This window comes from Mesoplodon mirus (genome assembly GCF_964341445.2).
Source record: "Mesoplodon mirus genome assembly, chromosome: 12".
In the NCBI taxonomy this organism is placed as follows: domain Eukaryota; kingdom Metazoa; phylum Chordata; class Mammalia; order Artiodactyla; family Ziphiidae; genus Mesoplodon; species Mesoplodon mirus.
Window position 1 is genome coordinate 47,868,431 of NC_138988.1, and position 14,350 is coordinate 47,882,780.

Sequence of the window (14,350 nt, forward strand, 5' to 3'; positions counted from 1 at the left end):
CATACACACTTTTCTGTACCTTGCCCTTTTCACTTAATGTGTCTTTGGGGGGCATTCCTCCCTGGTCAGTAGAGTTTCCTAATTCTTTTCAGTGTGTTAATTCAAGCCGTCTCCTTTGCAGGAAGAGCATGCCACAATGTGCACCCTGTGCTTATCACTGCAGGTGCCTGGGTGAACGTTTCAGGGGTAGACGGGGAAGTTTCGAGTTTCCAGACCTGAATGTAGAGTTCAGAGTTGTAGAATATGCACATATTCAGTCTGATGGTAAAAGCTGAGGTGCTCCCCACCCCCACAGTGCCTGTGTGTCCACAGTGTTTGCTGTTGGCTTTCAGAAAGACTTGTTCACTAAGGTCATGTTTGTAAATACGTACGTCTCTAATTCTTCCATGTGACAGGTAGAGCATCACCCCAGAGTTGCAAAATATGCTATGGAAAATCATTCCCTCAGGGAGGAGAACAGAAGACTGAGATTGTCACAGCCTGTGAAAAGAGCCCACGAAATGGATGCCCAGACCATCACAATCCTGGAGAAAGCTTTCATTGAAGTATCTGGCACAGAGAAAAATGACAAAAGTAAGACGTGATAGTTGTAAACCTGCCTTCTAGGGGCGAGGGGACTGTTTAAAAGGGCATCGATATTGCCTTGCATTGAGGTTTTTCATTTTAGCCTCTAGACCTGGTGTACAAATTTCTTATATACATACTTATTCTTTATGAAGGCTAATAGATACCCATTAGCAAAGGAATACTCAAAGAATATCTCTGTCTTACAGATAAAAGATTGATTCAGATATTACTTTACACTTTTATTAAATGGAATTTTCCTATTTTAAGTATTTGAAATGAAACGTGCTTAACTAATGACAACATGAATGAGTGTAGAGTTGAGATATTTATTCACCTGACGAACATCTGTACAGTGTGAGAGATGTCAGAGTGATCAGACTCACAGTCCAGCCAGCACAGTGATGGGTCCTGATGTCATGGTTGCGGGCCATGCTTGCCAGTGTACGTTCTGCTCTACATTAGTTCTGTAAGTTTACTGTTACTCTCTGAAAAGTGGTTTAGTTACTGATCTGATTTACATGCTTGGCAGCTATTGGTGTTAATGCTCTGGGATTTGGTAACAAAGTCTATGTTTGCTCCATTCTTAGAGTGAATATCTTCATGGTCTTTTATCACGCTCTGTTTCAGCCTTTGTTTCTCTTTAGGTTGAAATTGAGATAGTTCTAATCTTTTTATACTGCAATGATAAAAGAAAAAAAAATTTTTTTAATTTCCTTTTCCAAGCCTTCTTCCATTCTGTTATGAATTAACAAACGAATAAAATTCACAGAATACGGGTTGTAGAGAGACCACAATTTTAGATGCAAAGTTAAAATCAGGTTTTCTGTATTAGCTATTGTTTCCTACAGTGCTCTGTATTTGTTGGCCATTTTGCCCTCAATAGTACCTTAACTTACTACCTTTGAAAGATACTAATGGTAATTTCTGGACTCACCATCTTCTAAACATACATCATTCTCTAAACAATTTCTTTTTTAATAAGCAGTTTGAGGTATTTACTTCAACCTTTCTTCTTTTTTTTAAACATATTTATTATTTTTTTTTCCTTATTTTTTTTTGGCTGTGTCGGGTCTTACTTGGGAAGCACATGGGTTCTTTGTTGAGGCATCTCTGTTGAAGCATGCAGGATCTTTTCGTTACAGTGCACCGTCTGCTCGGGTTTCTGTCTAGCTGCGGCACGTGGTCTTCTCTCTAGTTGTGGCATGCAGGTTTTCTCTCTCTAGTTGTGGTGCACAGACTCCAGGGCTCGTGGGCCCTGTAGTTGTGGCACGTGGGCTCCAGAGCTCATGGGCTCCTCTGTAGTTTGCAGCAGGCGGGCTCTCATTGAGGTGCACGAGCTCAATAGTTGTGGTGCACGGGCTTAGTTGCTCCACGGCATGTGAGATCTTAGTTGCCTGGACAGGGATCGAACCCACGTCCCCTGCATTGGAAAGCTGATTCTTTACCACTGGACCACCAGCGAAGTCCCTCTCTAAACAGTTTTACATGTTACTTCCCATACTGAAACTCAGTGGCACTCTTTTCAACAAATTCAGCCTTCTAAGCAATCCCTGAAAATTAATATATTCTACCTGGTAGATGATACCAAGTTCTTTCAGTTGGCTGCCATTGCTATTTGTTTCTTTTGCTAAAAATTCATTGACCGTTGGCACTAATTCCTGCAAGATTCAGTTGGTGATGTTTCTCTGTCCAGCAGTGTGGGTGTTATACTTCAGTCATTGTTTGCTCTTTTCTCTTAATGGAAAAGGTGTTGGCTTAAATATGCCTCTTCATCCTGTGGCTTCACAGCTTCTCAAAAACAACTTCTGATACTCTTTGATGCACTGGGTTGTGTCTTATGTCTCCTCTTGAGTTACAGGCTCTTGTATTTTAGGGTCCACTTTCCAATGATTTCTCTTTTTTCCTCCTTGTGCTTCAAAATTGATACCTGGCAGAGAACTTAGAATATGTATTCTGTTGTTTTTCTCTTTCAAAGACCAGGTTGTTTCCTTATTATCAGGTCAGCAAAGATTCTCTCCCAAAGCTCCGAAAGAGCCATGTTCGTTAGCAAACACTGAGAAGTTAAAAGCACAACTCCTGCAAGTTCAGACAGAGCTGAATAATTCAAAGCAAGAATACGAAGAATTCAAAGAACTAACTAGGTAAAGTATAAATACACATTCATGCTTACTATTTCTGATCTTTTAGCGTTGCTTTGTTTTGGTGTTTAGCATTGATGATTTAATTGAGCATTTACCTTAAATATTCTAATATAGCAGCTAACTTGTTTTGACATGAAGGAAAAGAGCTTGCATCTAGCTCTTTTTCTTTACTCATTTTTAAAAATTGAAGTACAGTTGACATAAACTTCTAGTCTTTAATAATATATTCAATGAACTAGATGATACAGATGTTTTAAGGGATATACCTGTTAAGATGAGTATCTGTTAAAGTTACTTGTAAATTCTTTATCTGGCCAGCAAATTTAAATCACCACTGTTATGAATTAGATCAGGATTTTTAGAAATTACAGGTTTGTTAATATTCTTTTTTTTGAGATTCAAGTTCTATGCAGTTATTTATTTTTTATTAAATTTTTCCTGTTAATATTCTCACTTGATATTCTTTGTAAAAGAAAACAGATAAACCACATTCATATTATAACTAAGATTAATCCTATTCTAAAATATATAGAAATGTTTGTTTTAAAAATAACATATTACATATGGAATCATTGTGGATTGTTTGGGCTTTTGAATTGGAGCTCTACCATTTGCTAGTTGAATACCTTAAACAGTCATCAATCTCTGAGTTGTATTTTACCCAATTGGAAAATCCCAGTAATAATCTGAAAATATCTCTGATTTAAAGAGATAACTATAAAGTTTTGTGAGAATATGAACTGTAAAGTACTCTACAAATGTATGACATTACTTATTACCTGAAACACTCAATATTATAATATGTATTAGGAAAAGGCAGCTGGAATTAGAATCAGAGCTTCAGTCTTTGCAAAAGGCGAACCTTAATCTTGAAAACCTTTTGGAAGCAACAAAAGCCTGCAAGCGGCAAGAAGTTTCTCAGCTGAATAAAATTCATGCTGAAACACTTAAGGTAGGTAATCTGAAGCAATACTTCAACCTTAAATCAGTGGTATCTCATTTTGTTAATAATGGAGAGTCTGCACAGATTATCTCCAGATACAGATAGAATCCCTTGCCAACAGTTAACCCCAGGGTAATACTAGTCCTAGGGTTCTGATGTATACCCCCAGTGGCAGGGTCATGTAGGGAAGAGTACAGCATTTGGAATCAGACCTGGGTTCAAATTCTAATCTGTCAGTAACCTTAGGCAGGGTTTCCTAACTTCTGAGCCTCATTTATTGCCTCTGAATTGGAGACGAGGCCAACTTAATAACGGGGTTTTTAGAGCATTAAATGAGATAATAAAGTGCCTGGCACCTGATGGCTCTCAGTGTATGGCAATTGTTGCTATAATGTGTTGTGTGCTCAGAGCTTGCAGTGGAAGAATAGAAATCCTAAAGATAAAGACCACTAAAGGATCAAGGGTAACATAGGGGATAATAGAAGGGATTGTTGCCCTAAATAACCATAGCCCTCATGAAAGAAGAAAACTCTGAACATCTGAGAATGAGGAGAGGGAAGGGGAATGCATAAGGAAGGCAAAGGTTAAGAAGCTGATGCTGCTCATCCTGGTTATTTTAACTTTTGGACCAAATTCTCTGAAGGCTAAAAAAAAACCTTTCCTTATACATCTTAAAAAAAATAGGTGTTTATCTCTAATGGTTATCTTTATCAGTGATGCCTTTTGTATCACTTAATAGGATACTGCCTTTCAAAGTAATTTTATTTGTTTGAATAGGTAATCACATGACTGGATTTTTTTTTAATATTATTTATTTGGTTGCACTGGGTCTTAGTTGCAGCTCGCAGGTTCCTTAGTTGCGGCTTGCCGGCTCCTTAGTTGCAGTACATGGGCTCCTTAGTTGTGGCATGCAAACTTATAGTTGCGGCATGGATGTGGGATCTAATTCCCTGGCCAGGGATCGAATCTGGGCCCCCTGCATTGGGAGTGTAGAGTCTTAACTGCTGCACCACCAGGGAAGTCCCATGACTGGAATTTTTAAAGGTACAAAGTGACAAGTCTCATTCTGTCTGCTGTCCTTTCAGCCAACCAAGACCCTCCTTGGAGGCAGACAATGTCACGAAGTTTTTTTGTTTTTTCTTTCTTTTTCATATATTTTTTTATTTTTCACAAACAGTAGCATACACATACACATCATTCTACACCTCAATTTTTTGTTTAAACATAATGATATTTTAGAGTTTGTCCCATGTCTAAAGGGAGAAAAACTTTCTTCTCCTTATTTATTTATTTATTTATTTTTTGGCTGCGTTGGGTTTTTGTTGCTGCTCATGGGCCTTCTCTAGTTGTGGTGAGCGGGGGCTACTCTTTGTTGCAGTGCACGGGCTTCTCATTGTGGTGGCTTCTCTTGTTGTGGAGCACGGGCTCTAGGTGCGTGGGCTTCAGTAGTTGCAGCACGCGGGCTCAATAGTTCTGGCACACAGACTTAGTTTCTCTGCGGCATGTGGAATCTTCCTGGACCAGGACTTGAACCCGTGTCCCCTGCATTGGCAGCCAGATTCTTTTTTTTTTTTTTTTGCGGTATGCGGGCCTCTCACTGTTGTGGCCTCTCCCGTTGCGGAGCACAGGCTCCGGATGCGCAGGCCCAGCGGCCATGGCTCACGGGCCCAGCCGCTCCGCGGCATATGGGATCCTCCCAGACCGGGGCACGAACCCGTATCCCCTGCATCGGCAGGCGGACTCTCAACCACTGCGCCACCAGGGAGGCCCAGCAGCCAGATTCTTAACCACTGCACCACCAGGGAAGTCCCTCTCTCCTTTTTGCTTTTGTTTGTTTTTTGTTTTGTTTTGGCAGCTGCACAGGAATATACTGTATGAATACATCATGATTTAACTTGATATATATCAAGTTAAATACTATTATTTAACTTGAAAATACTATTTTCAAGTAAATACAAGAAAAATACTATTTTTTCTTATAAAGGTAGAATTTTTAAGATTGCTTTTTTAAAAAGGTGGCCTTTAAAATCTGTGCAGGAAATTATTTTAAAATACTTGCAGAATATCACTAAATGTTTCATAATTTGAGTTTGTAGCCCCTTAGCAATAGAATTATAGAGCTTGAAGCACTGTGGCATTCTAGTCTACTTCTTTTTTTTTTTTTTTTATGCGGTATGCAGGCCTCTCACTGTCGTGGCCTCTCCCGTTGCGGAGCACAGGCTCAGCGGACATGGCTCACGGGCCCAGCCGCTCCGCGGCATGTGGGATCTTCCCGGACCGGGGCACGAACCCATGTCCCCTGCATCGGCAGGCGGACTCTCAACCACTGTGCCACCAGAGAAGCCCTCTAGTCTACTTCTTTTTATAGCTGAGCAAACAGGATGAAGGGGATTAAAAGGTTTGCCAAGAGTAGCATAGCAATTCAGGTCTTGTTGTTGTTCATTTTTAATTATGTGAGAGCTTTATGGATACATTACCCTTGTTTAAAGAAAGTATACATATGTATACAAGTTTTGGTTAAAGTTCCTTTTGAGTACCACTGCCAGTCTGGGTCTAATCTGGTCCTTCATCCCGCATCCCCATCCCCAGGGGTAATTTATTACCAGTTTGGGAATCCTTTTTCTTAGCAGTTTTGTACAGTAGATATACATAGTCTGAGAAGAGACGTGGAGTTTTTTCATAGAGTTGTTTTTGTTGTTCTTGTACTTTGTTTTTAAAAATCAATGGAATCGGGCCTCCCTGGTGGCGCAGTGGTTGAGAGTCCGCCTGCCGATGCAGGGGATACGGGTTCGTGCCCCGGTCTGGGAGGATCCCATATGCCGCGGAGCGGCTGGGCCCGTGAGCCATGGCCGCTGGGCCTGTGCATCCGGAGCCTGTGCTCCGCAACGGGAGAGGCCACAACAGTGAGAGGCCTGCATACCGCAAAAAGAAAAAAAAAAAAAAAAAAAATCAATGGAATCATCCTACATATGTTATTCTGCAATGGGCTTTTGTTAACTCAGGAATATGCCTTGGGTCTTTCCACATGAACTAGTACTTAGAACTCTACCTCATTTTAAACCCAGGCTTCTGTGCTTTGGAATAATTCCGTGGCTTATTTAGGTGGTTTCCAGTGCAAGCATTTTCCGGGGCGGGTTTTATGAAGGAGAAGTGGTAGTTTTAGGACGTTTCAGCAACCTGCTGAAGTGCCCTCCAAGTGGCTGCACCACATTCCTTCCCAGGGAACTTGGGAGCACTCCTTCCATAGCACTGGCCCCAGAACCGGCATTGTTCGACAGTCTGATGGGTGAAAATGGTTTTAATTCTACTTCCCCTCATTTCTAGTGAGGTCAGACCACACCTTTCCCTATGTTCATTGCCATTGGTTGGAACACAGGAAAAGATGTTTGACCTATGAAAAAGTGCCTATTTTCCTACTAGTTATTTATCTTTTTCTTGTGATTTGTGGGCGTTTTATGCGTTAATCTTTTGTTTGTTATGTATACTGCCAGTATATTCTGTCATCATGTTCCTTGTCTTTCATCTTTGTATGCGATACTGTTGTTATACAGAAGTTAAAAATTTTTGATATAGCCATTTATTGATCTTTTATCTTTGCGACTTTCTTTTTTTGGCCGTGCCGAGTGGCTTGCTGGATCTTACTTCCCTGACCAGAGATGGAACCCGGGCCCCAGCAGTGAAGGTGCCAAGTCCTGGCCACTGGCCTGCCAGGGAATTCCCTCTTTGTGACTTTTTAAATACATTTTTAAAGGCCTAGACAATCTCAAGAGCATCAGTATATTCTACTTTCTTTTACTACTTTTATTTTACTTATTTATTTATTTATTTTTGCTTTAAAATATGCTGTTTATTTTTTTCTCCAATTATAAAAATAATACATTATCCAAACAGATAGTTTAGGAAACACAAAAATCCACCCAGGGAAACGACAACAAAAGCCCCTCCATTCCACCAGCCAGAGATAAGCGCTGCTGATGTCTGTGACGCAGGCACATCTGAGGCCGTGCGCCCAGCCCTGGCCTCTGCAGATCTGAGGTGGGGCTGCAGGCCAGGAACAAAGAGCGAGACACACGTAAGACAGCCGAGCAGGATAAAGCCAGAGTCTTGTCTTCCAACAACTAGAAGCTGTTTCTCCCTCCTTGGCACACGGTGAGGCCCAACGTCCCAGGCCCCGCAGGGACCCCCCCAGCATCTGCCAGGGGAGCACGGTTTACCCAGATGCTCTGGAATGATTTTAAAATCTGGAGTGGATTCACGGCTACCCCTGTGCTAATCTCACTCACGGCTTCCAGATCTGCTCCCTGGGCCAGAAGCGGCGGGGGAGAGGCCTCGCGCCAGGGTGCCCGAGGGGCCTGGACACGGGCCGTCATGTGCAGAGAAATGCCCAGGAGCCACGCATCTCAGGGGGGACTGGCCTGCCTGGACCTCACCGCATACAGACGATGCCTTTTAAGTCTGGGCAGAAGACAGAAGAACTCACAATAAAAGGAAGGCTGCAGTAAGGCTCCAAAGTTTCTGCACATAGAACGGTGACCATTTTTGATGCTGCAGAGCCCCACCCACCAGGGGACACAGGAAGAGCATGTCCCGGCTTCCTGAGGACAGGGCTGGCCTCTCCTTCTCTCAGCCAGACACCCACGTCCATGGCCACCGGGGATGCCCCAGGGCTCCCCGGGGCACAGCGGGGACCTGCGGGCAGGGACCCTGAGCCTGTGGGTGCGACCGCACGGTCCAGAGCAGGCACCAGGAGACGGGGGAGAGAGCCAGGAGACGGGGGAGAGAGCCGGGTGCCGGGGTTGGAGTCCCAGCTTTACCGCCCGCTGCCCTTGGACCAGGCCGTCTGTTGGGCCTTGGTTTCCTTATCTATAAAATGGGAATAATGCCCACCTCGTGGGCTCCTGAAGGGACTAAATAAAACATGAGAAGCAGGTCACAGCACTGGCGCATCTCAAGGGTCAATAAATGTCACAATACCCATCACTCCTTCCCATTAACCTGCTTCGTGTCAACCCTGTGGCTCTCATTTTTTTAAAAAACTGTCCCTCTGAGCGCTGACCAAAGCCTGGGGGGTAAAGGGGAGGTTTATCCTATCCAGAGCCAACCCAAATCTAGATCCAGCCAGGCCTGCCAGGTGACGAGAACCCGTGAGCCAGCGGCCTGGACCCTGGACCAGAGAAGAGCATCCCCGTCAGGGCTCTGCCAGGGCTCTGCCGGGGCCGCGTTCAGACTGCAGAGCAGACAGGGCCCAACAAAGGACGGGATTCTGTGGAGGGGCCCCATGGGGGGCACTGAGGCGATGCAGGCAGACCTCAGGTGAAGGCACCGGCCAAGCTGGAACTCTCCCTGCAAAACTGAATCCCTCCTCATTGTTTTGCCTTTAATCACATTTTTAAACACTTAACATACAAACATCTGTTCCTTGATGTTTCCTCTTTGTTCCTCTGTCATCCTCAAAATGAAAGTCCAGAACCTTCTGCACTAATTTTAAAGTCGGGCTGAACGTTTAGTAATGAACAAGGCTGCTTAAATTTCCCTCTAATTTTGTCTAAGTCTTCGTGAAGTTTATCATAAGTAGGGTCATCATAAGGGAGTTTCTGAATCATTCCAATCAACGATTCTAAGACCTTCATCTTTTTGCTGTCTTTCTCAGTGGCAGAACCGTGCAGGAGACATCTCCAAGCAAAAGCAAAACCTTGGTAGTATCTGATCTCAGATCTGATTTTAGCTCCATGTAACGTGTTATACTGTCTTCCTTCAATCATACCCAAACTACTTCCGTATTCATAGCCTTCCTGATACCTTTCCCCGTGAAACCTCTCATCCGCCATCACGATGGCATCGAACATGTCCTGACTCCCGGCCGTGGCAGCAGCCGCCCCGCTCCCATCCCCCACCCCTCGGGCTCCGCCGCCCCACTCTGTGGCCACAGACCCGCAGAGCCTCGGGCACGGATGCCTCTTTTACTACTTTTATAATTTTCTTTTTACATTGAGATTTTTAAAAATAGTTACTCTTTTTATTTATTTATTGGCTGCCTTGGGTCTTCATTGCTGCACGTGGGCCCTCTCTAGTTGCGGAGAGCGGAGGCCGCTCTTCGCTGTGGTGCGTGGTCTTCTCTTATTGCGGAGCACGGCCTCCAGGTGCACGGGCTCAGTAGTTGTGGTGCGCGGGCTTCGTTGCTCTGCGGCATGTGGGATCTTCCCGGACCAGGGCTCGAACCCGTGTCCCCGGCATTGGCAGGTGGATTCTTAACCACTGCGCCACCAGGGAAGTCCCTACATTGAGATTTTTAATGCGTCTGCTATTTTATTTTTAAATGGCATGACATACAGGTTTACCTTTTTTAAAAAATAGACCATGTTTTATATATGGAATCTAAAAAAAAAAAGTTCTGAAGAACCTAGGGAGGGGCAGGACAGGAATAAAGATGCAGACGTAGAGAATGGACTTGAGGACACAGAAGGGGGAAGGGTAAGCTGGGACAAAATGAGAGAGTGGCACGGACTTACATACACTACCAAATGTAATATAGATAGCTAGTGGGAAGCAGCTGCATAGCACAGGGAGATCAGCGCGGTGCTTTGTGACCACCTAGAGGGGTGGGATAGGGTGGGAGGGAGGGAGATGCAAGAGGGAGGAGATATGGGGACATATGTATATGTACAGCTGATTCACTTTGTTATAAAGCAGAAACTAACACACCATTGTAAAGCAATTATACTCCAAAAAGATGTTTAAAAAAATAATAAAAATAGACCATGTTTTTCTCAATTTGAACTTTCCATATATAAATTATTCTAATTCTGGACTTTTTATTTTCTTCCAGTGTTCTATTTGATTAAACATATGCTAATAATGTATTGTTTTAGTGACCATACACTTATATTTTTATATTGACCAGGGAAGTCTTCCTAATTTGTTGTCTTTTTAATTGTCTCTTCTTGTGCTTTTTTTTTTTTTTTTTGTATACAGTTTGGAGTCGACTTATCAAGTTTCGTTTTAAAAAATCTTACAATTTTTGCTTGAGACTGCTTTGAACTGATAGGTTTGTTTCCACAAGGGCATTTCTATGCAGCCTCTCAAGGATACCTTTTCTTTTCTTTTTTTTCTTAAATATTTGTTTATTTGGCTGCTCCAGGTCTTAGTTGCGGCATGTGAACTCTTAGTTGCGGAATGTGGGATCTAGTTCTCTGACCAGGGATTGAACCTGGGCCCCCTGCATTGGGAGCGTGGAGTCTTAGCCACTGGACCACCAGGGAAGTCCCAAGGATACCTTTTCTTTTCTCTTGATGAATAGAATTATAATTTTATCCTCTCTGTTCACATAATTATAAATACGCTGTTGTTTTCATGTGTGCTAATGTTGTTTTCCTAATAATTTTTTGCTGCAGATCATAACGACACCAACCAAGGCTTATCAACTTTGGTCTCGACCACTACCAAAATTAAGCCCTGAACTGGAGAGCTTTAGCTCTGCACATACTCAGAATTCTAGCAGATTGGATAAGGATATCTTAAATGAACCATTGCCACCTGAGATTAATGAACAAGCTTTTGAAGCCATTTCTGAAGAGCACAGAATGGTGCAGGTACCTGTTTAGTATTAAAATCGTATCTTTTTAAGGATGAGTGTGGAAAAATCCCTGGGTTAGAAATCAGCCTGCTCTTGTTCTTTTAATCTGTTTTGCAGTATTTAGCAAGCCAGTTTCCACTCTCCTTGAGCTTTGATTCGCTCGTGTGTAAAAAGACCAGTTTGCCACTAGCTTCTAGTTCCAGAACTGGTTTACATGGCACAGTGGTGTACCTGCTAAAGAAGATTAAATAGTTGAAAGAATCTTGTGATCAAATTTTAGACAGCTTTTGGTATATTTGAAATAACATGTGAAGTTTGTTTATCTCAGAATTCAGTGATTTGTTTTTTCTTTTAAGAAGTTTATCTGCTGTCTAGTAAAACTTATAGGGAGCCACATCACCCCAAATTCCAAAATTTTGCCCTTCCACGGGTATGGAGGCCTTTCTGGTGAAGTCACTTCATATAGGCCTGAGAAAGCTTCTTAGAAGTCTCAAGATGGCTCTACGATTTAATCTATGATTTTAATTTTAATCACTTCTTTCCTTTGTGTTTGAAATTATCCACTTTGATGGGCCACAAGTATAATTCTGAAACATGAGAAATCATTAGTGTAGTCTTTTGAAATGGTTTTCTGGCTCCAGACTGGCCTTTGATACCTTTGTCCATATGAGGTTTTGAGTTTTGTATTTTTAATGCAGAAGAAATAATGGAATGTTTAAGATGTCCATTAAAAGAATCTTTGACAACTGAAGTTCTTGTATTGCAGGAACAAATGTGTGCCCTTCAAGTCAAGTTGGATGAAGAAGAGCATAAAAACCTAAGGCTTCAGCAGCACATTGACAAACTGGAACATCATTCTACTCAAATGCAGGAGGTGAGACCATGAGCATTGCCTCAGAAAATATATGAAACAGATCCTCAAGAGGGTAAGCTGTGACAAAGCGAAAGAGAGGCATGGACATATATACACTATCAAACGTAAGGTAGATAGATAGTGGGAAGCAGCCACAGAGCACAGGGAGATCAGCTCGGTGCTTTGTGACTGCCTGGAGGGGTGGGATGGGGAGGGTGGGAGGGAGGGAGATGCATGAGGGAAGGGATGTGGGAACAGATGTATATGTATGACTGATTCTGTTATAAAGCAGAAACTAAAAAAAAAAAAAAAAAAAAAAAAAGAGCATCCCAGGAAGGAAATGACTTTATGAAGCCTTGATCAAGGTTTATTTGAGTTGTATTCTCTATTTTGTTACTTCACCTACTATAATGAGACACACATCCCTAGTCTGAATTTAAGACTAGATTTTAAAAACAGAAACAAGGTGATGATTTGGAGTGTGTCTTAGCATGCCAGTATTTTTTTTCCAGTAAATTTATCTCTTTCCCAAAGCTTTTCTCATCAGAAAGAACTGATTGGACCAAACAGCAGCAAGGGTATCTCTCTCAGTTGAATGTCCTTGAAAAGCAGCTTCAAGACACTCAAACGAAGAATGACTGTGAGTCTGAACACTGGAAGCTTCCTAATCTGAATACTGTAACTCAGTATCTTTTTACTCATATGGATAAAATGTTGTCCCTGTGTTTTTGGTTGGTTGTTTCTGTTTGTTTGTTTTAAATTAAACCAGATGAGTAATAGCAATATATTATAAAAGGTAATTTTTTCCAGGACTGCTCTCAAACAAATGATACAAATGTTTGCTTAAAGTTTTAATACTGCTTTGAAAACAAAGCGTCTTGAATTCATAAGATGAACGTTTTACTAGTGACAAAAAAGCATAAAATGTATTTGTATATATTCATAGATGTGGGAATATCATTTAATTCCCAGTTTTTTCAGTTTCTTCTTTCATCAGAATATTTGCAATAGCTTATGATAAAGCTAAGGCAAAAAAAAGACAGCCGTTTCCTTTTCTTTGATCTAAAATTTACCTAATTTTGTTTGTTTGTTTGTTTGTTTTGTTTTGTTTTTTGCGGTATGCGGGCCTCTCACTGTTGTGGCCTCTCCCATTGCGGAGCACAGGCTCCGGACGTGCAGGCTCAGCGGCCATGGCTCACAGGCCCAGCCGCTCCACGGCATGTGGGATCTTCCCGGACCGGGGCACGAACCCGCACCCCCTGCATCGGCAGGTGGACTCTCAACCACTGCACCACCAGGGAAGCCCCAAAGTTACCTAATTTTAATTCCAGTTGGAGTTTCCTTAGAAGACCAGAGTGTTTAGCTTATTTTGGAAAGTTCTGGTGCATCTCCAAGGGTTTTCAATAAGTAAGATTAGGTCACTTAAAATACATTAAATCTCTTGGCTTTTTTTCTTATTTGAAGAGTTTTGATGCACATTCTGCAGGAGAAATGTAGAAAAATCAAATGACCTACATGTGAGGGACAGGTGTTAGCTTTTTTTTTTTGGTAGAAATATACCAAAAACCGTGAGCAAGGGAGAGGAAGAAAATAGAAATTTCAGTGCTCCTAGATACCTCCCATTTAGTTGTTCAAGATTTTTACTCTTAAAATGGTCTCTTCAACTTGTTTTTGCTGATTGTGTGAAGGGTACCTATCAAATTTATTTGCCTCCTTTGTAAAAAATACATGTAAAGAAAAGTCTGTTAAGAGTTATTATGTGTTTGTTTGTTTGTTTTAGTTTTGGAAAGTGAGGTACATGACCTGCGAGTAGTTCTTCATTCTGCAGACAAGGAGCTGTCTTCGGTGAAACTGGAGTATATTTCATTCAGAGAGAGTCAGGAGAAAGAACTCAACAGCCTTTCTGAAAGACACATGCATGTACAGCTTCAACTGGATAATGTCAGGTAGAGTTGTTCTGTTATTGTTTCAAGTTGCCTGATTAGCCTGTAACCCAGGACTACTTGAAGTACAAGTGCTATAAACCCAACTCAAACTAGTTTAAAAAAACTAAAAGGTAATTTATTGGGAATTCCCTAGCTGTCCAGTGGTTAGGACTCTGTGCTTTCACTGCCAAGGGCCTGGGTTTGATCCCTGGTCAGGGAATTTAAATCCTGCAAGCCGCACTGTGCCCCCATTTAAAAAAAAAAAAAAAAAAGGTAGTTTATTGGCTCACGACATTGGGAAGCCCCAGAGGTGATTTTGGTTTCACGGACAAACTAGATTGAATCTCA

The 14,350-nt window shown here is 42.1% G+C and overlaps 2 protein-coding genes across 5 annotated transcripts in view; one reads left to right on the forward strand and one right to left on the reverse strand.

Moving 5' to 3' along the window:
* The window catches only part of KIF15 (kinesin family member 15), an 82,190-nt gene that overhangs the window by 42,696 nt on the left and 25,144 nt on the right, over positions 1-14,350 (forward strand). For 3 of the 4 annotated variants that reach the window (XM_082639004.1, XM_082639003.1, XM_082639006.1), the window contains exons 14-20: positions 396-573; positions 2,543-2,708; positions 3,519-3,660; positions 11,043-11,240; positions 11,991-12,098; positions 12,612-12,717; positions 13,858-14,023. In XM_082639004.1, the coding sequence (XP_082495130.1) occupies positions 396-573; positions 2,543-2,708; positions 3,519-3,660; positions 11,043-11,240; positions 11,991-12,098; positions 12,612-12,717; positions 13,858-14,023 (1,064 nt within the window). The remainder of the gene's footprint in view (positions 1-395; positions 574-2,542; positions 2,709-3,518; positions 3,661-11,042; positions 11,241-11,990; positions 12,099-12,611; positions 12,718-13,857; positions 14,024-14,350) is intronic. The other variant, XM_082639005.1, reaches the window with a different exon arrangement.
* Positions 8,565-10,716, reverse strand: LOC309813803 (protein LTO1 homolog; the record flags this gene model as incomplete). Its single annotated transcript, XM_082638940.1, has 2 exons — positions 8,565-9,568; positions 10,674-10,716. The coding sequence occupies 2 exons, from the start codon at positions 10,714-10,716 to the stop codon at positions 9,102-9,104; spliced, it is 510 nt and encodes a 169-aa protein (XP_082495066.1). The 3' UTR covers positions 8,565-9,101.